Raw genomic sequence first — 23,596 nt, forward strand, 5'->3', positions numbered from 1 at the left:
AATGCCCAAGTTGGACATGGCTACTATCCATCGGTCAAGCTGGTGCAAGACAAAGCCGTTCCGTACCACATAGCATGGCGAGACTGGAGCATATAAGCGTGAGCGCACTCTTAAGCCCTTTCATGCACAAAGCAAACTCTGCGCATATGCACTACAGTTCCATGTAACTGCAGTCTGCTTTGTAGTGTAGATACCACGGCCGTCGTGGGTTGCCACAACGAATGCACTGGCGGGCACACTGCGGCTCGCTGAGTACGGTGATGTTTGGCACATCCTAGGTGCCAAAATTGCAAGTAGTGGCATATACATGAACATCGAAAATCAAATTTGAACTGTTTGCCATGGTGACGTTCAGCAGGCAGAGTGTTGTGGGCATGCCTAGGTCGGCCGTAGCCTTCACAGTGTAAGTCATTGAAGAAGGAGCGGAAGCACCGCAAAGGGAATGTTTGATTACCAATAACTCCACTTCTGCTGAATGCATTGAAGTACTTTTTGTGGCAAACTACCGTATTTACTCTAATCTAATGTGCACCTTTCTTTTTCCGATAAAACAGGTCCAAAAATTGCATGTGCATTAGAATCGAGTACGACTCTAAATTCGCGTTATGATATCGCCATAAGCATTCGAAAAATGGCTGCCTCGTATGCGCTTCTAGTCTGGCTGCCGTAGCTTCCTCCATGTGTATACAGTGAAAGCTCGTTAATTCGAAATTCAATAATTCGAATTTATGGGTAATTCAAACTGTACGATTTGGTCCGGCCAAGCTCCACAGAAGTCTATGCATAAAAAAGCCCGTTAATTCGAACGCGAGAAGGTTCCGCCACGGATAATTCGAACTATGCGCCATAATGCCAGCAGCTTGGCGCCTGGCACACGGCCAGAGAAACGCGCATACTGCCTACACACTAGGCTGCGTAGCCTCCGAAACGAAGAGAACGGCGAGAGAAGGCAAAATCAGGAAAAATATAACCGGTGCAGTGTCGGCCAGAGGGCAGCGGGGGCTCTCCGTTCTACGTTGACTCTCCGTTCTACGTTGACCTCTGAGACTTCTTGCCCGTCGCAAATCTCGGGGGCTTTGCAAATCTCCTTTGCTGACTATGTCGACGTGGACGAGGGTGCAGTGGTGTGTGGTGCACTGAAAGATGAGGACATAATTTCTCAGGTCAGAAGCACTGAACTTGTCGTAGCCAGTGGCGACGAGGAGGGGGAAGACGAAGCGCCAGTGCGGCCCTCCGCTGTGGAGGTCATGGCTGGATTAAATGGTGCCCGTCTCTTCTTCAGTTTTGAAGAAGGCGAAGAGGAGGCCTTCCACCACATTGGCTCGTTAGAGCAAAAAGTGGTAGCTTTCGCCTTCAAGGAAAAAAGGCGGACTATGATCTCAGATGTTTTCAAGTATTAAATTTCTGACATGCCATACTACTTCCAAATCGCAGTGTACTGTTGTTCTCTTCACTTTCGTTAGTTCGAACTTTCGTTAATTCAAACTGAAGCAGCTTCCCCTTGCGGTTCGAATTAACAAGCTTTTACTGTACCTCCATGTTGCACATGTAACCAGGTGCTGGTGTAACCATAGCCTCGTATATTCTTTCATGCCCTTGCAATAGTGCCGCGGAGACCGTTCATTGCCCTCTCCCTTCCTCCTCGATTTACGCCTCGGCTCTCCGCGAGAGGCACTCACACCCCATACTTGCTAAAATACTTGCTCTCGCATACCAGACATAGCTATGCATCGAGGCCCATCGAAGCACTCAAACTGATCTGTCAAGCAAGAGTTGTGCGATATCTGTCGTGTTCGTTGCAAGTAAGCGTGTGCATTTTGTAACAGCAGCATGTTTATATATTTCTTTTCTTGAAATGTCAGCAATGCATGACCGAACTTGTGAGCAGTGTACACAAATGAAGTGACCGTTTACTAGATTTTGTGCGACCACGTGTTAGTTGTTGGCGTCGTTGCAATGTATATTGCTTTACTACTATAAAATCAGTGATGTACTATGCATAGTTCTTATTGTTTCCTTGTGTTACTTTCCTTTTAATACCCAATCAGTTGTCTATCTGCAGTGTGGAACCAGTTGTGGTGTCCTGCACCCGACAAGATGCCGTACTGCTGTGTGCCACGCTACAAGTCATCCAGTAAACAACCGATGCTGGGCATATCGTTCCATGAAATAACAAGCAATCCGGAACTGTGCGCAAAATGGCTAAAAGTAATTTCTTGTGAAAACTGGGCACCGAATACAATGCCGTGCAGCCGACACTTCAGTTCCTCTGACTTCAAGGAAGGTTGTAAAATTCGGAAACTTGAAAAAGATGTATCCATAGCATTTTTGAAGAATATCCGGCGTCCTTGCAGCCCCCTAAAAGAAAGAGAGTAACAGCGCATCAGTGAAAAAGCGCGAGGCTGCTGCGCTAGCCAAGCCACCACCGCGAAAGCGATGAGCAGTCATTGGTGACAACCAATTGGAGTCGTGTCCGCATCCGCTCAACTACTTGCCAGTCGTCGGCATCGCCTTTGAAGATTTGTCACCTGTGGACTGCACTGCTACCGAATCATTGCCACTTGTGAAAAACGGCGCTAGCGAGTGCTCCATCACCGCGACTGTGCAGGTGGACAGAGCAGTGCAGGGGGCCTCACAATTCTCGGTTTCGACAGTGGACAAACGAAAACAAAGTGGCAACAAGACGCAAAGAACGAGACTTTGTGCTTATTGAGCAGCTCAAGAATACCGTCGACGATTGTGAACAAAAAATACAAAAGCTCAAGGAAGAGTGCTTTGTTCATTAATTCCTCCAAGTTTTCAAAAAAGCGAAGGAGAAAGACTTAGCTGCGTCTGTATTAGTAGAGCAAGTTAAGAATGTCTGGAGAAAGAAACCAATGAGGTCTGATCAATCTGACCACCACGCTGTGGTTTTGTGTAACCTCTTGACTCGCGCATATGAGCATATAAGGACTACAGGCATTCTCCAGCTGCCCAGTCTGCGTTTTATGGGCTCATCACGTGGAGAAGTTGGCGTGACGGAACTCGTGAAGCAAAGGCTGTCAGCCGAGCTCGCTTCTCATCCCTCATCACATGCCAGGGCGTGCTCGTTAATTGTAGACGAAGTGCGCTTGAAACAGAGGCTACTTTACTATAAACAAAGGGACGCTTTCGTCGGCAAAGTAGACTATGGCGGGAGCTTTCCTAAGGAAACAACAAATGAGCCTGTGCTGGCCAACTCACCTCTGTGCTTCGTCCTCAACGGCCTTTCAGTTTCGTTCAAAGCACCTGTGGCCTACTTTTTCTCAAGAAATTGCACTGGCCGCGAGCTGCACACGCTCATGCAACACATCCTGAAGGAAGTTGAAGACATAGGATTTTTCGTCATGCGCATTGTCACCGACAAGCAGAGAATCAATGTCTTAGCATTCCAACTTCTATGCAACGAAAGCCTCATGCATTGCATTGAGCACCCAGGAACACCGAGTCGAAAGCTTTTCCTAGCATTCAATCAGTGCCACTTGGTCAAAAACGTGCAATCGCAGTTTTTGTAGCGTGACATCAGAAAAGGTGGTGAAATAACGGCAAACCACTTGAATAGCCTCTACAAAATGCAGCAAGGCGGCCTTGTAAAGCCAGTTCGATTTCTAACAAGAAAACGCATGTTGCCCACAAAGATTGCATTACAAATATTGCATACGCATTAGAGAAACTTATCCGCTTTCTTCTCGCAAGAAGAAGAATGCGGATATCCGCGTTCTTCTCGCTGTGAATAAAGCCGCTATAATACTCCGCGAGCCCAAAACCTTGATGTGCTCAACTCCTGGACATCAAGAGAACGAGCTGCAACTGTTGCTGACAGTTTTTTTGCCAAAGTGTTTGAAATAAAACCGCTGCCACAAAAGACCCTCAAACTGTAAGCTATGATCTCACAGTTGGGCACTTTTTGGTGAAGGGCTGACTCTCCATAACATGTTTTATGTTGCTTACTTCTGATGCACATCTACAAACATCAATTCAATGTGCTATTTTATTTTATAGTTCCATGTAAAATACGCACGCCAAACCTGTCTCCACGAGCGCGCACGCAAACTACGTCGTTGCGTTGCCTGCTTAGGGACAGGGTATGGGTAAGCAGCACGATCTGGTGGCGGGCACATAAACTTGGCGGTATGGATGGCACGCTTTGTTCCTCCCGTCAGTGGGCGGGCATGAAAAAATATAGGAGGCTATGGTGTAACCTAGTCTACTGCCTGTCTTCCCGTTTTCTGCGTTTATTCAATCAGCATGGAAGCGCCGATTGTGAAAACATGCCGAGGCCACCATGATGCCGCATTTAAAAGGAAAGTTATCATGTGCGCGGAGACGGAGATAAATCGGGCCGCATCACGATTGTTCGGAGTTCCCGAACACTTGCATGCGGAACTGGCACAAACAGAAGAATATTTCCACCAGCAAAGCACCAAGGAAGGGTTTCAGTGGACCGAAGCATGTAGCTTTGCCAAAATAGAAGAGCTGCTCGCGTAATACATGCAAGAGCGGCACAGTGGCCTGTTATAACCGACCTGCTCAAAGTATGGGGGATGCAGTTAGCCCTGCAGAAAGAGCTAATGTGGAATGACTTCAAAGCGAGCAGATGCTGGCTATCAAATTTTATGAAAAGACTTTTCTCTTCAAAGGTGGACAGGGATATGCCAAAAATTGCCCGAAGAATATGAAGAGAAATTGCACAGTTTTCAGCGGTACGTTTTGAAGTTGGGCTATAGATACGACTACCACTTCGGACAGATTGGAAATGCCGATCGGACGCCGCTCTACTTTGACATGCCCGCCACCACAACCGTTGAAAAGAAGGGCGCGAAGCAAGTGCATGTTTTGTCTTCCGGCCACAAAAAAAACTAGTCACCACAATGCCGCCCCCGTATCTTCAGACGGAAGACACTCCCGAATCCTGAAAGGAATCGTGTTTCCAAGTGGCGTGATTGTGCGTGCAAATGAAAAAGGTTGGATGACCACGGACTTTGACACTGACTGGATTGGGAATGTTTAGCGGAAGAGAACCGGCAGCAGTTTGGGTCTACGTGGGATGCTTGTGCTTAGCACGTTCAGGTGCCACCTTGACCAGCGCATCAAGGACAAGCTGGCTGCTTGCAACACTGACCTTGTCGTGATACCCGGCGGCACAACATCGCAGCTCCAGCCGCTCGATGTTTGTTTGAACAAGCCAGTGAAAGATAGAATTCGGGCGCTCTACACCGGATGGCTTGTCAGTGGCTGTCACGAATTAACACCCACCAATAAAATGAAGCGTGCCTCGCTGCAGGACTTTGCTGGATGGGTGAAAGATGCATGACGCACGATCCCGTCTGCCATGGTCAACAAGGCCTTTAAAAAGTGCGGGATTTCGAATGCCACCGAGGATAAATTGCTTTGGTCTGTTGATAGCGATAAGGAGTTGTCTGATAGGGACGGCGAGTGATATCCATTGCTCCATGCGACTCGTACCAGTGCAGTGAAAACCTTGGCGGCAAGGTACGCCGCTTCCATTTGTGTTTTTATTCATCGCAACTTTGGTGTAACGGGGAATAAATCTGTTTTTTCCAAATGAGAGACGATAGTATTTCTACATGAAAGCACAAGGTGCGCGTTAAAATCGAGTAAATGTGGTATTTCTGAAATAGCTTGTTTTAACTTTGAATGCTTTTCTCGTCTTCGATAAAAAGGGGTTCAGGGCCCCTTTAATCAAAATCAATTACATGCAAAGAGCATGTCATAGGTTGAACTATGGGTTGAGTCCTTAATAAAATGCGTGGGTGACTGTGTTTACGATGTGCAGCATTTATGATTATTTTTCATGAGTTCAGCAATGTTAAAATGTAAGGAAAAATAATACAGTAGAATATTGTTCATACATTTCTGAAAAAAAATTCAAGAAAAATATGTACTTACCATAAAAATGTACGATTGAAATTCACTAAAAAATTTGAGACTCAATTGCAGTTGACATCTAGACAATGTTAAGTGAAACTTTGTGTGAACTGTTGCAGCATGAGGTGCTGATGCGCACCAGTGAGGCCTGCACGACCTGAGACGCACGTTGTCGTTTTTGCTTCTTTAACAAACTTATGTTTACACTCCTTGAATTCGTCCTGGGTCAACAATCTCCTTGGGTGGAGCATTTCGGAGAGAAGTTTTCACGTGCCCACGCAGCGAGAGACGCCAATGTATGTTGACCTGGTTTGGCCAAAGAGGCTTGAGGCACGCTTTGTTGTTCTCTTATTGCATAGTGCTTTAAGGTGGCAGCGGGAAACTGAAACAAAATTGAGCTGGTGGGCTACACCAGAATACAATGCCACCAGAGTGAAACACGATGCTCACTTCGTGCTGCCTGCAGTAGGAAACGGTGGCACGTTTGGGCTATGGTCTGTTAAAAGCGTACAGTACACTTACAACGTCACTATGCCATATGCGCAATCAGACAGCTAGATAAATGAAGACGCTTATCGCGATAAGGTTGATCGCAACAGCTGGCGACACAATGTGCAACAACTCGTATGGTTTGCCAGTAGAAAAGTGACTGTGTGCTGGCATTCTTAAATGACACGGGCTAGCGACTGTTGCAAGGAATCAACCATAGCGGGCATCTACTGCTCTCAGTCGTGCATACTTCGCACCTTTCCTTATTTGTGTGAGATCTAGCAACTGGTAAACATAGCAAACGATTGCACTTTGGCGATGTACTGAAAGTTGGTGCTGAAAGATAGTGTTTTCCAGGAGCATATTAACTGGTAAAAAAGTAACTTAACTGTATTGAATAATTTGTTGAGTTCTCGATCACGAACATTGGCGCCGGGAAATTGCACGAAATGGGATCGTATCAGCAAGGTTCTACAATGCTTGTTACTTAATCTTCTAATAACCACTACCGCTATTGATTGTCATAAATATTCTCAGTCTGTTCATGACAATTATTCATAGCATTTTATAATTTTGGCAGCAAGATTAAAATGAGTTTACGAGACCTGCTATGCTATCATTTGCCTCTCATGTGCTGTGCCGCTGAAGTTAATTTGCTATCAACAGGATTTTTATTAATGCAGGCTTCTTATGTTTATGGCCATCTATTTTCATGCATAGGTGAAGAAGGTGTGGGCTGTGGTGCCCCCTGGCTGCGTAGCACCCAGTTTCGGTTCCACATGGTATTCATACCTGTGCGAGTACATGATGGTGCAGCAAACACCCTTCATCCGGCGTCAAGTGCGAAAGCTGCTGCTCTTCCTGTGTGGCACCAAGGAGAAGTACAGGCAGCTGCGTGACCTCCATGCCCTTGAGTCACATCTAGCAGGTGCCCGCACGGTGTGTGGGGCCAGTGGGACCACCGCACCTTCAATGGGCACAGCTGCGCTGCCGTATGATGCCCTTATCTTGGTGGTGGAGCATCTCAAGGCATGCGCCGAAGTGGCTACCTCACGCACAGCTAACTGGCAGCGCTACTGCCAGCATGACAACACAGTTCTGCCCTTCCTCTTTCAGGTAAAATAGGGCAATCTGCCATTGCGTCTGAAAACCTAATTGGGATTTGGATGAGGTAGAAAATGTTTAATGCTAGGCGGTCTGAGCACTTACCTTATTTTATGATGTACAAGATTGTATGTATGCATGTAAGTATTGTGGGGTCTCAAACGTGCTCTTGGCACAAGGGAATGACAACACAGTTGTGCAAACAATCAGAAGGGGGATTTATTGCACCCTTTATTACGATAACAATTATATGGACACTCCAGGCATATTTCTGTCGTCGGCGTCGCCGTGAGGTTCTGTTTGATTGAAAGCGTGTGAGGGTGAGCCGGCGCACACGGTTCAATCTCGCGTGTGCCAGTGAGGAATGCCGCCCAGATGCGTGCTCTCTCCTGTGGCGCGTGAGGCAGGGGGCTGAGGCGAGAGAGGAGGGGCGTTCTTCTCCGGCAGCTGCTCCATACAGAGTGGAGACAACCGCTGCGTCTACTATGGTGTTGGCCACGCGAATCGCAGACGCTGTAGTAGACGCCTTTGGCGGACGCCGTAGGCTCGCATTTCTGGCGCTCGTGTGTCTCAAAAGCAGTCTGCAACGTGGTTAAAGTGCACGCCCACATGGCCTTAATCTTCAAAGTGAACTGCGATGTTTGCAGAGTGCGTGTAGTGCCGGTAGCTTTGTATGCACTGCTTTCGACGTTTTGTACACGTTGAAGCGACAGATGCACGGAGGTCAATCGGCTCGCAGCTGCTGCAACGATTCCTTACTGCAGCATTCTCACAGACAGTTTCCGCTATCATCGAGCAAGGTGTGTTCATGTTTACCTATGCGCACATGACACCATGTTGGTTAATTTAGTTAAAACACGTTGATAGGCTAATTGGTTTGAATCCATGACAGAATGTGAAAGCATGACTGAACAAGGACGTAGAAAGAAGCAGACACACTAAGACGGTGCTGTCTCCATGTGTCTGTTTCTATCATTCTACCACTTCTGTCATTTCTAACATGTGTTCATTCTATCATTGTTAATTTACTAAGCAAATGTGCTACGTCTTTCGGGTGGAACTGCGAATTTTTATAAGGCAATGCCAGTTAGCCAAATTACAACTAATGGAACATGCCGATGGGCACTGACGAATCGAGGAAGTCTGACTCACCCTGACAGGATATCAAGCGAATATGTTTGCCCCATGCCGGACGCCAATGCCCAATGGTTCATACATACAGTCACACAAATAGTGACACGTTCAAACGATTATGTTTGTCCATCTCAGTGCCCCACTCGAATCTGGCTGGGAACAGTACTCCTTTAAGGAGGGCGCGTGGCACTTGGTTTGAGATTTGACCATGCAGCTGTGTAAAACTTTTCAGACACAATCTTCAGCGATAAGATGAAGATTAGCAGAAGTTTGTCACAAGTTTTACTTTTTTGACGGGCACGCAACCACACAGTTTTCTTGGGTGCGCTCACCTACGCAGTTCGATTAGGCTATGGACATAAATGTTAGTGTAAGAGCAGGTACATTTGACACTTGCGAAATATTCTCGTGTGCACATTTTCTAAGCCTTATGTGTATAACAATGCATCAAATTTTTAATTCTTATAAGTTTATTTCCTTTTTTTTATTGTTGTTATTCATGAATAAACAGTACATGTATACCAATGCAAAAAATTTGTCTCACTTTACGGTCACCCTAGAAATATTACAGTAAATTTTTTTCGAAATAGATCCCTCAGAAGAATTGGAATCTGCAGTAAAAAAAATCCTCCCTGGCCAATCGCATATGGCTGAAAAAATCAACCCTCAAAGGGTGAATGGCATCAAACTCTTTCGGTAATTGGACTTGTTTTGCTGCGTACCATTTAATTCGAACAAACCTCATAGAGGGGCGAGCATCCAATCGAAGCAAAGTGGCCCAGTTCATATTGCCATAGTCATCAGCAGAAACCGTATGGGAACAAGAGGAACGAGCGCTTTGTGCCTATTTAGGGCTTTTCTAACTAATCGTAGAATGACATCACTTTCAAATAACATCACCTCTCGAATCTGCCACCACAACTTTTTGAATCCTTTAAGCACAAGCGAGGTTAGATGTACCTAGTTATCGGACCAATAAGCAGCTTTCTCTCTCCTTTCATTTCCACTAGCACACTAGAAACTTGCGCAGAGGAGATGGCAAGAGGCCAAAGGGAGCAAATCCTCGCTGGCCCCCACCTAAAGGTTGAACATCTCGGTGGAGAGATGGCTCGGGGCGGCACCCTGCGGCTACGCTTTTCATCTCAGAGGCCATGTGGAGCAGCTGCAGCAACATGCAACTATCATGTGTAGACCGGCATTGCAAAGATGAAATGATTTTTTTTCTCTTTTCGAGATTGCAGACATATATATTTTTCATTTATTCAACTCAAATTAGCAAATTAGCAATAATCGTATTACTGAGAATGTCCTCACAATCACGAGATCAGCCAATAGCTGTTGTGGGGCTTCGCTTTTTGTGATGGCACTGCATGATGACCTGCAAAAGAGGGAGCAAGCAATTTTTCACAGCTTTTGACACAAGATTGTAAATTTCCTACTGCATGCAGTGCAATTATGTGTGGCTCACATGTTCAAAGGAACCTCGATAAAAGATTGGGAATGTTTTCTTACTATGTTCAAAAAGTGTTTCAGGGACCCTTTAAAGCCTTTATTTGTGCATTCACTGCTGCGCATGACACCGCTTTTGCCACGGGTCTTCAGAATTGCATATTTGCCATCCATGACTGCGCTGATAGTGACCACAGTTTTGTTCGTAGTGGTTGCAGTAAACAGTAGTTTTGTTTTGATGCAGCATGTGTTGGCCGCATTTCTTCACAATTGTGTAGTCACCATTCGGGATCACATCAATAGCAACCACAGTTTAGTCCACAGTGGTTGCGCCAGACAGTAGTTTCGTTCCAACTCATTGCACACATTGGTGGCAAACAGTGGTGTTTTTACTCAGTACAGTGTGCACAATGTCAAGCATAGCGGAAGCCGTTGAGGAGGAAGTGTGATTCTAAACTGCCATCAAACACACCAGCTACCTCACAATGCTGTCACCAACCAGCTCATTGCCAAAAAAATGGTCTGGATGTGCAGAAGGTAGTGAAAAGCATGTTTCGCATTAATATGCTTGTCTTGCACTGCGGCCACACTGTAAAGGAAGTCATGAGGCCTTCGCCGCTATGAGTGCTTATCAGTCACAAGATGACGAAAATTGCAGCTTTCACACTGCTTTTGTCCAAAATAGAAACAGGATTTGCTGATTCAGTCAGGAAGTAAAAGTTTCAATGTAGTAAGCATTTGTTTACAGTTGAACCCCGAGTATACGACTTTCTCGGGACCACGAAAAAGCGTAGTAAAATCTGGGCATCGTAAAATCGGAACATAAATTATGCCTATAAAAATACTACTTATTTTGCACGACGGATTTACGAGAAACTTCAATGTAAACTACTGACGTAGGCTTGGAAACCCAAATTACAAAAAAAATAAACGCGATAAGAATTAATGCTGCAGTACAGGTACCAATCATGCTTTATTCATACGAAGCTTTACGGCACTCCACTGCCCACTGCCGCAATTCCCGCCAGCCGGCGCGAACTTTAAAAAAAGTCGGTAAGTTTCTTTTGGACCTTGTTTGAGCCGTGAACCAAGAGCTTTCACTCGAGTTGGGCAACGTCCAAAAAGAGGTCCTCTGCGGTGTCACGTGAACAGGTGAAGTTCCGGATGCCGTCTATGTGCCGTAGCACCCCGGCGAACGGGGTAGACACAGGCACGGCATCTGTGGCGTCGTCATTGTCCTCATCTGATGTCGCAGCAGTGTCGGCACTAGGCAAAGCTTCCTCGATGGGGTCGTCGAGCGACATCTCGCCACAGATTGCAACATTGTCGTCGGCCTCCACATACTCGGCGAAGGTTGTGGTTAAGTTTAAACCCTCAAAATCGTTGTCGGCAAAGCCTGCACCGGCCTCCAGCGGCATTGAGGTTGTTGCGTCCCCAGCAGAGGAGGCAGTCTCTCGCTTAAAGCCAGAGTGCTTGAACGAGTTAGCGATTGGGCTTCGCGACACTGCGTTCCACGAACTGGCAATACAGTGCATGGCATCGAGCACAGTGATCTTTTTTTCCAAGCAGGCTTCACAGGAGCTACCACTCATAGACCGTAATTGCAACCCCGGTGCTGTGCATGTTAGCAAAAACCCCGACAACCTGTAATTCAGTCATATTTATTGTGACAGTCTTTGTTGCTCTTTACATTGCTCATCTTTACAGCACCTTCAGTTGTCTTATTAAATACCACTACCCAGGTGAGCTTCCTACTCGATGAAGGAGTGGCCTCAATCATCCTGCAGCTGCTTCAATGTGGACTATGTGGTACAGCTTCAATGCAACAAGCCCCCCAACATCAGCAGGGAGCAAGTAAGCCACATGCTGCCTCTGGTTCACCATTCAAGCAGCCACACCGCCGTGAGCGGGACACATCAGAGGAGCCTGATGAAGTTGAGAATTCGGATGAGGCTCAGTGTGCAGCTCTGGCACAACAAGTACATAGTTCTGTGGAGCGCTCCCTGTTGGGCCAGTTTGTGCGTGCATTCCTGCTTGAGTGCAACTCTACAGCTGTGCGATGGCAGGCACACTCGCTTCTTCATCAGCTACATAGACACTCGCAGCCGTCACATCGAGAGGCCCTGCTGACACTGATGTGGGAGCTCTGGCCACACCTTCCCTCTTATGGACGAAAGGCAGCACAGTTCGTGGACCTCTTGGGCTACTTTACACTCAAGGTGAGCATACTGATAATCCGCATTTTTTTAGGAGCTGTAAGACTGCCCGCGATGGTATCTTTATGCATGGTTCTTCCTGGTCTTGATTGGAAAGCACTTTCGCTGGAAGGTTAGGCATGTTCTCAAGCTGTTGGAAAACACACACATGATTGCAGCAGTGTTGTACCATTTTACTTTACTTGCTGGTGTTGATCTCTCCCACTACAAGCATTGGTTATCTTAACCCATCGTGTTTCCCTGTAGGCAGTCAGCATAAAAGGTGCATTTTGCACACAACCTCTGGGAAGAATTTGTGTGGCAGTGTTTTCTGCCCATGGTAAACATGCAATACACGATTAATATAGTCTGGTATACTTGAGAATAAAATTGTGGAAAACATACTTAGTCGTCTTTATTGTTATTTTAGGTTTTTTTAACATGTATACACTATTTTGAACTCTTGAATTCACAGAACACAGCACAATGGACACATGGTACAGATTTTTGCATTGCACCTGCTCTCCGCCTTTACAGTAGTTACCTGGTGTTTAAGCATTTTGTGCTTCTGCTGTATTGTAGATATCCTATAGATTCATCCAACTGTACACTTTCAGTGGTGTTCAACAATTACCCCCATCATTTTGGTACCACACCGTCACCTGTGTGTCCTTCTGTCTGCGACACGTAAGGCTAGTATGTTCGAGCATATGTTGCATTTTTATGGTAAAGCATTTTGTAGGTATACCATCTTTCTTGTACAAATATTACCAACAGTGCCCAGTCCTTATACACTCTACGCTTGTTACAACGTGCCCGCGTACAACACACTTTCAGATATAACGAACCATATTTCAGCCTAAGTTTGTTCTACCTATTTTATTAATGCAACGAAGTTCGCTTTTAACAGACCGTGCTACAACGGACTTATCAGCTACAGCGAGCGAAATCAGCGGCAATTTTTTTTTTTCAATATCTGGTGCATAAAACGTACTTTCGCCTTGTCAACACCGGCTGACAACTGACTTGCGAGGGTCAGCCAACGATCACGGCTCAATATAGCATGCGCGAGGGAGGAAGGAGGAGCGGAAACGCGCCATCTTTTGCACGCGGGGCACGGGGCTTCTCTTGAAGTGGCTGCTGCTTACGGCGTGGCCGCCGTATCTTTCGTAGCCGTAGCGCCGTAGCCGCATCGTAGATCGCCGTAACGATCTGCGATGGGAACAAAGTGCATGCCCATGCGGGTGCCGTATCTTGAAAGCTATCTGCAATAGGAACAAAGTGCTTGCCTGCGCGGCCCTCATCTTCAAAGCGATCTGTAATGTGGTCAAAGTGTGCTCAGTGCTGGTAGCTTCGTGCTTTCAACGTTTAGTTTGCGTTGAAGCGAGAGACTGCACGGAGGTCAGTTCGCTCGCTGCTGCTGCTGTGCCTATCTTGCTTAATTTGCTATTGCGATCGATGCTTCGCCTTTTGGGCGAAACTGACTTTTTGCTTGCTTTTTTACTTTGGACATTCGTCGCTCACTTTTTGCAATAAAGGTGTTATGCATCGTGACGAAAGGCATTTCGGATGTTACGGACTTCGCAAAAAAATGGACGTTTTTTGTCGGGTTACCAGGATCTGTTGTAATGAGTCGACTGTACCATGCTCTGTCACATTCAGGTGATTACATATATTTTCTGAACACAGCTTTCTGCCTGCCTTGCACAGCAGCCTGTTTCAATTAATGTGGAAGGCACACTGGGTTCCATAACCCGGCTTCAGCCACACAAGTTACCACAATTTGCTCTGCCAAGGAGATACCTCACTGCATCGCCAAAAGCCAAGTTTTGTTCTGTATAGTACTGTCACAGTAAAAGAAATCTGAGGATTCTTTACGCTGTGTGCAGATGAATGAGGTGGCACTGGTCAGGTATTCACATTAATGAACATCATATTGATTAACCCTTTCTGGTCCTACATTAACTCTAACTTAGCAATGTGTCCGGTCCGAAACTATTTCGCTAGTTTTAAGCTTTGCAGGAAAAATGCACCGTATGCACAGATGCATTGTAGGATATTATTTTTTCTCTTTTCATGTGTGTTCCAGTCTGTTACCAGTACTTGGAAATGATATGCTACCATTCAGTACCCAGGATTTCTGTTGCATGTTGTCATTCTCATCCAGAGTGTCTGCTGCATCTCTTGCACTCACTAGATGAAGTTTCGTCTGATGGAGGAATACGATTTTCCTCTTCAGTAAAGTCATTGTTCCTTTCACTGAAACCAAAAGAATTGTTCCTGTGAAATGTGCACGTTGAGGTCACTGATATGCTTAGCAGCTGCAGAAAAACTCAAGCCGATGGTGCTTTTACGTCTTTTTGATTACTTACTTTAGTGCTGCCACACCTATAGGGAACGTAATAAATTAATAGAACTGCACACTTGTGCGAGCATGCGAAAGATGGTACTACATGTTCATCAAGACAAAGAATGCACTCAGTGTAAAAGGCCTTGGCAGGTGCCTCCCAACAGTAGACCAGAACGGCCACTCTTTGATGGCAGGTGGCTCCTGACAGTAAACTGCGAAGGGTTAATATGTGCAGTATACTTCCATTAATTCAACTCTGGGTAATTCGACTGTATGATTAATTTGATCCTGACCAAAGATCCCAGTCAGCGCTTATGCATTTCTATGGGCCTAAACTTTCGTTATTTCAATCCTAAAATTGGCCTTCACCAGATAATTCAAACTTTATCAGCCAGCATGTATGCACGTGACTCCTATCATGCCCCTAATACAGACCTCTTTAGTGGCAGCATGTCTCAACAGAGCTTAAGGGGCAATAAATTCATTGAACACATGTAATCTCCCATTTAAACCCTTATTTTTACCCTTCACTAGGAACATTCTTAAGCAGTAGGGGTAGTCCACCAAGTCTTATTACGGTGTTTACTCAAACATAATGCACGCCTTCTTTTTCTTTTGAAAATTGGTTGTCTGCACATTGCAATTGGATACAAAACCTAAACCGCATTCATGGCTTGCGTATGCTTTATCGTATAACACAGCTGTACTGTGGCGAAGCTGAATTTTACAATCCGTGCAGCAAAGCTGACTTTAGGCCCATTGCCTCCACTTTTCTTGCTAAAAAAAATCGAGCGCGCGTGAGATTTATACTTTGTTTAGGAGTTTTAATGTAATTTCTACATTAGTTTCTACTTTGTATGCACAAAAAGCTATCAGAATGGGACAAATACTGCCAAATGAATCAGCAGTGTGTTTCAGGATTTTTTTTCTTTCTGTATCTTGTTTTTTTTTTTTCTTTTTTTTTCAGTTCAATTAAATTCTTTATTTGCAGATGTAAAACATACAGAAATACCAAAACTGGTTGGATCCGTAGCCACAGGCTAGTTGCAGGTCCAATTCGACTTGCCGGATAATCATTTTTGCTATTGTCAGGGTCGAATTAATGGAAGTCGACTGTATTAGTGTATGTGTCTGAGATATGACGCTTGAGTGCCTAGAACATCTTATTTTTTTTTTCTGTGAAGGATAATTCTGTGAAGGATAATAAAGGTGCAATGTTCATGGGAATGTTTACAGGCCCCACAGCCTGAGCGGGAGTTCACTGAAAAGGCACTGGCTGTGCTGCATCAGCAAAACCAGCTCCTGTGCAATCACCCCAACTCCAGCCTGTACAACTCTATACGAGGCCTAGTAGAAATGGATGGCTACTACCTGGAAAGCGAGCCTTGCCTTGTCTGCAACAACCCCGAGGTGGCTTACGCAAACATCAAACTGTCTGCCATAAAGGTGGACTCGCGCTTCACCACTTCTACCCAAATTGTCAAGCTGGTTGGCTCACACACAGTGTCGCGCATTGTGCTGCGCATTGGAGACCTGAAACGTAGCAAAATGGTGCGAGCCATTAATATCTACTACAACAATCGGTCAGTACAGTCAGTCGTGGAGCTGAAGAACAGGCCTGCCATGTGGCATCGTGCCAAACGCTGTTCCTTGGCTGCAGGCCAGACCGAGCTCAAAATGGACTTCCCACTTCCCATTGTGGCATGCAACCTTATGATAGAGTATGCAGACTTCTATGAAAATGTGCAGGCATCATCAGAGACACTGCAATGCCCACGTTGCAGTGCCTCTGTGCCAGCTAGCCCTGGCGTGTGTGCCAACTGTGGAGAGAATGTATTTCAGTGCCACAAGTGCCGTGCTATTAATTATGATGAGAAGGACCCATTCCTGTGCAATTCCTGTGGTTTCTGCAAGTATGCCAAGTTTGACTACACCTTGACTGCCAAGCCTTGCTGTGCCGTTGACCCCATTGAGGGTGAGGAGGACCGCAAGAAGGCTGTGGCCTCTATCAATGCACTACTTGAGAAGGCCGACAAAGTGTACCGACAGCTTATGGCCCACAAGCCGGCGTTGGAGCTGCTGCTTCTCAAGGTAAATGATCTAGGAGGGGGCCACTAGCAGAAAAATGTTAATTTTGTCTTTTTCCTTAGAATTCTTCATATTATGAGCTGGATTATGAGCTCAAAGTTACTGTTCATTAGCACTTTCATGATCTAAGCAGTTTTCAAGCTGACCACCTCTCAATTCATGAGTTGGTATGCATGATTTCTCTCTGTGCTTGTATATAAAGACATCACATTTGAGGACCTACTGCTGCTTAGATAACAGAAGCCACATGCTTAGCCTTGGTGCATTGTTTCTATAGGGATATGAACAAACTGTAATGTGAGTAGTAATTGTGGTTTAATAATAAGCAAAGTAGTTATGATTATTTTTGTTAATGTGATCATTTATTCATATTCCGTGGGTCATTAAGGTTAGAAGACAGAGCCCGATGTGCAAGAAATTAACTGTGCTAGAAGAGAAACTTGGGCGAGTTGGTGGTAATTCATGTTTTGGAAATTAACCACGCTAAACAGACAAGGATGAAAGAACATGACACTGGCGCTGAGTCGCTGACTCAGCACCAGTGTCGTGTTCTTCTTTTCCTTCGTCGTTGTCTGCTTAGCGCTGTTAATTTCCGGGGTCATTAAGGTTTCAAGGACTTCTCTCTTACAGTATATGGTGAAAATGTTGTTAATGAATAACAGGTACGAGCTAAGAAGTTGTTGCAGTTAGATCTACCTACTGCAGTGGGTAGAATATTCTACATGTGTAAGCACAACGTCACTGATTGGATTTCTCGATAGGGGCAAAATGAAAAAATGTTTGTGTACCATGCATTAGGAGCGCATTAAAGAATCCCAGGTGGTCAAAATTAATCCGACGTCCGTCACTGCGGTGTGGCTTCTAATTAGATCATACTGATACCTTGGTGCTTTAACTTTTATGTTGACCTTCTAGTTTGCGCCTTTTAGTCTATGGTGTTGCCTGGGTAAGCTGGTACTATTAATAATTTATTGTTTGTAAGTGATTGAATGCTGAACAAAAAAAAATCAGAGCTTCTAATACTTCATTAAGGCCTTTTCTTGCCATGTCATAAACTAACAGTAAAAGAAATAATGGTAATTAATGCATGCAAACCCAAGTTTGCAAAAACTTCAAAATACAAGAAAAAAAGCATAACCCTCAATTCGAATTTTCGTGGCTCCGGATGCCACATTTCACTCTGCCATAATGTCGCAAAGTGGTGCCAATAGCCGCAGAGCATCTAGTTGGTGCCTCATGGTTGCCAACCTGCTCAGTCTGTTGATGGCATTCCCACGGCCTCAGTGGTTGGGCGGCACGCAGTCAGATCTCAGAAGCCACAGTGTCACTTCTATGGTCACAAGAGCTTCCATGAGGCAGCTGTTGGCATACCATGTGCTGAGCGTGTTGATGCATCGTTCCCATGGTTGCAACACCTCACCTGTGCTGTGTGATAACCAGGCGATGCTTAAAGCAGTTGTAAAATGTATTGCCATAGTTCCATTTTTTTTTTTTCATTACTCATTATATCATACAAATGTAAATCGCACATCACATTTTCGACCAGTGATACTAGTGCCAGTCATTGATGTCACATCCGTCACACAACGTGCACAAAATTGCTGCATCGTGATGCTGCTATCAGTGCTGCCAAACAAACTTTGTCGCGAATGTGTCAAGGCCCCTTTAAGGGCGTTTTAGAGTTGATGGCACTAGGTAACATTGGGATGAGCTCAGTAAGAAAGTGTAAAATTAGAGCAGCCAGAATCGTAGAGGTGATGAGCCACTAATGAAAGGTGGCACATATCAGCAGTCTGAGCTATGAAGAGAGAGATAGCCCAGCTAATCGAAGACACAGCAGAGGCCCAGTGAACTCTGGAGGGCCAGAGGGTGAGATTGACTATCAAACAACATGTGTGTTAGTCACACTGGTTCCACCAGTAGTTCATAGCATTTTTACTGTGCTAAGATAAGACTCTTGAGCAAAAGTCTTGTGCCAACAAAGCATTCAAATGAAACTTTATGCAGAATGACATTGGATATTGTAGGATGTGTGTGGCCCACCTCAACACACGTGCCCCATGTGGCACTGGTGAATGTTCAGTTTGACAAGTTGACCGTAGTAGGTGAGACTGTGGAATTGTTGTAGTAGAAAATAAAGTTGTTTTCATAGAGTGGGGAATGTCAGTACAGATTTATCTACCATGACTGAAATTGCAATCCCTCTGCATGATAGCATAGAGGTGGCTCAGAAAATTTACCCCTTCTTTACTGGTTGGCTTTTAATGTTGTAATAGAATACTTTCAAAGGAACAAAAGAATGGAGGGAAGGGCGGCTTGTTGTTTGCTGCTGTATTGCACAAGCTTTTAAATTTAATGATTTAATGTACTTGACTAGCGACTACCAGATTTTAGCTGTTGCATGTTACAGCTCTTACAAAAGCATTCTGGTTAGTTGGTCAAGTGCACTTTATGGTAGTAGAGGAGAAATGCTGTTAGAATTCGCAGAAAGGAATAAGCTGCGAATAATGAACACCTTCTTCAGGAAGCGTATCAACAGAAAATAGACCTCGAAAAGCCCGAATGGTGAAACAAGAAATGAAATAGATTTCATACTGGTCTGCCAATCCCAGCATAGTGCAGGATGTAGAAGTGTTAGGTAAAGTGTAGTGATCATAGGTTAGTGAGGTCTAAGATTCACCCCAATTTGAAGAGAGAAAAAGTAAAATTCTTCAGGAAGAAACAGGTCAACCTAGAGGCAGTAAGGGTAAAAGCAGACAAATTTAGGCTGGTACTTGCAAACAAATATGCAGCCTTAGAACAGAGAGGTGAAGGTGACATAGAGGTAATGCATGAAACCGTAACTAGGCAGGCTTCAGAGGCAGCAATTGAAGTGCAAGGCACCCAAGGCAACCAGTAGGCAAGCTCTCCCAAGTAACAAAGGACCTAATAAAGAAACAACAAAGGATGAAAGTGTCCAACACAAGAGATAAGATAGAATCTGCGGAACTGTCAAAACTGATCAACAAGGAGAAAATAAGGGATATTCGAAATTATAATGTGAGAAACACTGAGGAAGCCATAAAAAATGGACGTAGCATGAAATCAGTGAGAAGGAAACTTGGCATTGGACAAACCAAAGTGTATGCGCTTAAAGATAAGCAGGGTAATATCATCAGCAATCTTGAAGGTATAGTAAAAGCAATGGAAGAATTCTCTACTGACTTGTATATTACCCAGAGGAGCCACGATACCTCCATTCGAAGCAGTAATGAACAGGTTGCAGAGACTTCCATAACTAGCGATGAGGTTAGAAGGGCCTTGCAAGACATGAAACGGAGAAAAGCGGCAGGAGAAAATGGAATAACAGTCGATTTAATCAAAGATGGAGGAGACATAACGCTTGAAAAACTGGTGGCTCTCTCTACGAAGTGTTTATAGACTTCAAGGGTCCCACAGAATTGGAAGAATGCAAACATTATACTAATCCACAAAAAGGGAGACATTAATAAAGAATTGAAAAATTATAGGCCCATTACATTACTCCCAGTATTATATAAAATATTCACCAAGATAATTTCCAATAGAAAAAAACGGAAGACACTTTGTCGAGACTGTGGGAGATATGGGGTTCTCCTCAGTGCTCTTGGGACAAAGGAACGACAACACAGTAGTGCAAACAATCGCAAGGGCATTTATTTTACCTTTCATAGATCAATGCCTGCTAGCCGAGTTGCTATCCACAAAACATGCCGATGGGCGCGCGACAAATCTAGAAGTCCGACTCACCGCGACCGGAAACGAGCGAATATGTTCGCCCCATGCTGGATCCCAACGCCTGGTCGTTCGCGCGTACTGTCACCCGAACAGCCGCGCATTCCAAGGCGGCCACGCGAGACAGCCTCGCAGAAGCATGGGTCGGCGCACATGCGGCACGGCACATCCGTCCCGCTTGCTGTCTCGAACCCAAGAGAGAAGCGCCCTTCCGCTCCCGCACCCAAGTAACCTCGCAGCGGCGCGACACTCACGCCATCTTTCGCACCGCGCTTGTACCACTCCGACCGCCACGTGCACGGCGAAGCCGCACGGAGATGGGGGCTGTGCGGGAAAACAAGATATCAGGGGAGGCGCGAGGGTTGCGCATCCCCACATCCCCCCAACCTTAAATCACTTCTTATTCCGGCGAAACATGTGACACGGTCTAACATTAAGCCGTGCTTCGCAAACAAGATAGTACATGCAACAGTGGCCGCGCTGAGAAAATGTCCACACGCTGTCCATAGCATGCGAGCCGACATTGTCCCTGGGTGCACCGCTGGCGTCCGCCGGTCACAGCAGCAGCTTTGTAGACTCGACGGCACGATTCCAGGCCAGGACTCCGGAGACGATGACGACGCAGTAGTCGGTACGAGCAAGCGTCGCTGGCGCCAACGCGCCCTGCTGGGAGGAGCTGCCGTAGCTGTCAGTGACCGCCGGCTCTTTTGTCCGCCGCTGAGGGTTGTGAGCTGGATGCAGGAGGCCGCCGAAGTCACTGCGCCGAACTGGCCACAGCATCACCATCACCCGGGGTGGCTCGATCGTAGTCCGGGGCAGCAGCGCAGGCGATGTGCAGGTGACAGCAAGCCAGGGGTGACTCCAATCACGCTGCGTACACTCAACACACTCGGCAAACACTGAAGTAGTGCAAGGGAGAGGAATTCTGCATGCGCTTCGCCCACGTGGTACGATGTTCAACTCGGCTAGCAAAAGATCAGGCAGCTACTCAGATGCTAAGTTCACGTGAACTAAGCTCGCTTTCTTGAGTCGAACGAGTAATTTCAATTCGTGCGAGGCTAATTAGAATGAGGGAAGCAACTTGCAACACCTCAACGTCACGGTCCACCAGGTTGTGTCCCTCCACGTGCGACAGGCAGTTTCATAAAGCTTTAGGCCTAAAGCGTGGCTACCCTGACAACAACCGGCATCCAAAAACAACACCCAAAATGAGCACAAAACAGGCAGCCACGAGGAGACGTCAGCTCTGTGAGGTGGTCCTACTCCGCTCGGTGCACACAGCATCCGAGTTGACGGCGCCCACCGTCCCAGACGGTGTCGGAGCGCCCGGTGCCAGGCCGCAATACCAGTCAGCTCGTAGTGGCACCCGTGGCCCACGGCCACCCGGCTCCCTGAGCCGAGACTTCATTTGAGTCAAAGAGATAGAAGAAGCTATTTACATAAGAAATTCGGACCACCTACGAGGCTTCCGTACTCACTCGCTTCAGGCTTGCCAATTCTCCGCGGGCGCTAAGTCTCGCTCTCCTAGGATGCAGACCACGTGGCTCTTGTACCGACGAATGTCATTAAAAAAACACTTGCGAAAAGGCTTAGCATGTTGACATGTTCAAACACACTACAGCCTCCGTCACCTCTCTCAAGAAAGCCCGCCACCGACGCTAGCGATCAAAATCCACGCTAGGCCTACGCTTCGGTTCAAACAAAGGTCTCGAACGAAGCAACACTGTTAAAATTATCGTCCGATGCCCCAAGAGCCCCACGTTGGGCGCCAGATGTGGGAGATATGGGGTTCTCCTCCGTGCTCTTGGGACAAAGGAACGACAACACAGTAGTGCAAACAATCGCAAGGGCATTTATGGCACCTTTCATAGATCAATGCCTGCTAGCCAAGTTGCTATCCACAAAACATGCCGATGCGCGCGCGACAAATCTAGAAGTCCGACTCACCGCGACCGGAAACGAGCGAATATGTTCGCCCCGTGCTGGATCCCAACGCCTGGTCGTTCGCGCATACTGTCACCCGAACAGCGGCGCATTCCAAGGCGGCCACGCGAGACGGTCTCGCAGAAGCATGGGTCGGCGCACGCGCGGCACAGCATGTCCGTCCCGCTTGCTGTCTCGAACCCAAGAGAGAAGCGCCCTTCCGCTCCCGCGCCCAAGTAACCTCGCAGCGGCGCGACACTCGCGCCATCTCTCGCACCGCGCTTGTACCACTCCGACCGCCGCACGGAGACGGGGGCTATGCGAGAAACAAGATATCAGGGGAGGCGCGAGGGTCGCGCATCCCCACAAGACTAAAGTGTGAAACGGCGGAAGCCTGACACCATTGCCAATGGCAATTTGTTGCGTCGGAAACACCATGGAGGCACACAACTCGTACGCACTGTTATGAGAATGTTTGTTTGTTTATTAAATGCCTGCAACATCGTTTACGCCTATGTCTATCGTTTCGATGTCTTCTGAGTCAATCATTTTAAAGCTGTCATCTTGGAGGATGTCGGCTTGCAACTCATGGCCGGTGAACTCCTTGCGCTTTAGTGGGTCCACATCCAGGATGGCTGCTTTATGGTGACTGAAGTGCACAGATACATAATCAAGGTGGGTCACACTACTGTGAGTGCTGAAGACGAGGTCTAGACAATTCCCATGGTTGGTAGTGGCTTTGCTGGACGGGGTATTCAACTTGAGCATACTAACAGTGCTTCCGAGCTTCATTTGCCTTGGTACCCGGAGATGCAGCGAGTCGTTTCAAATGCACTGCCTCTCTTGCGTTAGCCCAATGCGTCCCTGGACTCTGTGGTGTCGGACGCGCCTTGCCGCACTGATGCATGCGATGTATACGCTCAGCCTCTCTTGAGCGCTGCTTGCGTTCAGAGGCTGCCACACGTCGCGTGTTGGGAGGCACTGATTTGGCGAGATGAGGCATCCTTCCCACACGATACCGCAAAGTAAACTGCCGCCACCGCCGCCGCCACACCACACCCAAGCAGACGGTCGCCATGCACGCCTCGCTACAGTAACGTCAAGGCGTACCGTCGAACACAACGGCCACCACGCATGCCGATGTGATGAGTCATCTCGTGCGGCGCCGAACCACCCCGACACCCGCACTTAACGACAGTGACGT

At 46.5% G+C, this 23,596-nt stretch overlaps 1 protein-coding gene across 6 annotated transcripts in view; it reads left to right on the forward strand.

Moving 5' to 3' along the window:
• poe (E3 ubiquitin-protein ligase-like protein poe) overlaps positions 1–23,596 on the forward strand; it is a 549,262-nt gene that overhangs the window by 399,907 nt on the left and 125,759 nt on the right. For all 6 annotated transcript variants that reach the window (XM_065455076.2, XM_065455078.2, XM_065455079.2 and 3 more), the window contains 3 exons: positions 7,117–7,512; positions 11,826–12,302; positions 15,865–16,719. In XM_065455076.2, coding sequence (XP_065311148.1) covers positions 7,117–7,512; positions 11,826–12,302; positions 15,865–16,719 — 1,728 coding nt within the window. The remainder of the gene's footprint in view (positions 1–7,116; positions 7,513–11,825; positions 12,303–15,864; positions 16,720–23,596) is intronic.

Source organism: Dermacentor albipictus, chromosome 1 (assembly GCF_038994185.2).
Source record: "Dermacentor albipictus isolate Rhodes 1998 colony chromosome 1, USDA_Dalb.pri_finalv2, whole genome shotgun sequence".
Lineage (NCBI taxonomy): Eukaryota > Metazoa > Arthropoda > Arachnida > Ixodida > Ixodidae > Dermacentor > Dermacentor albipictus.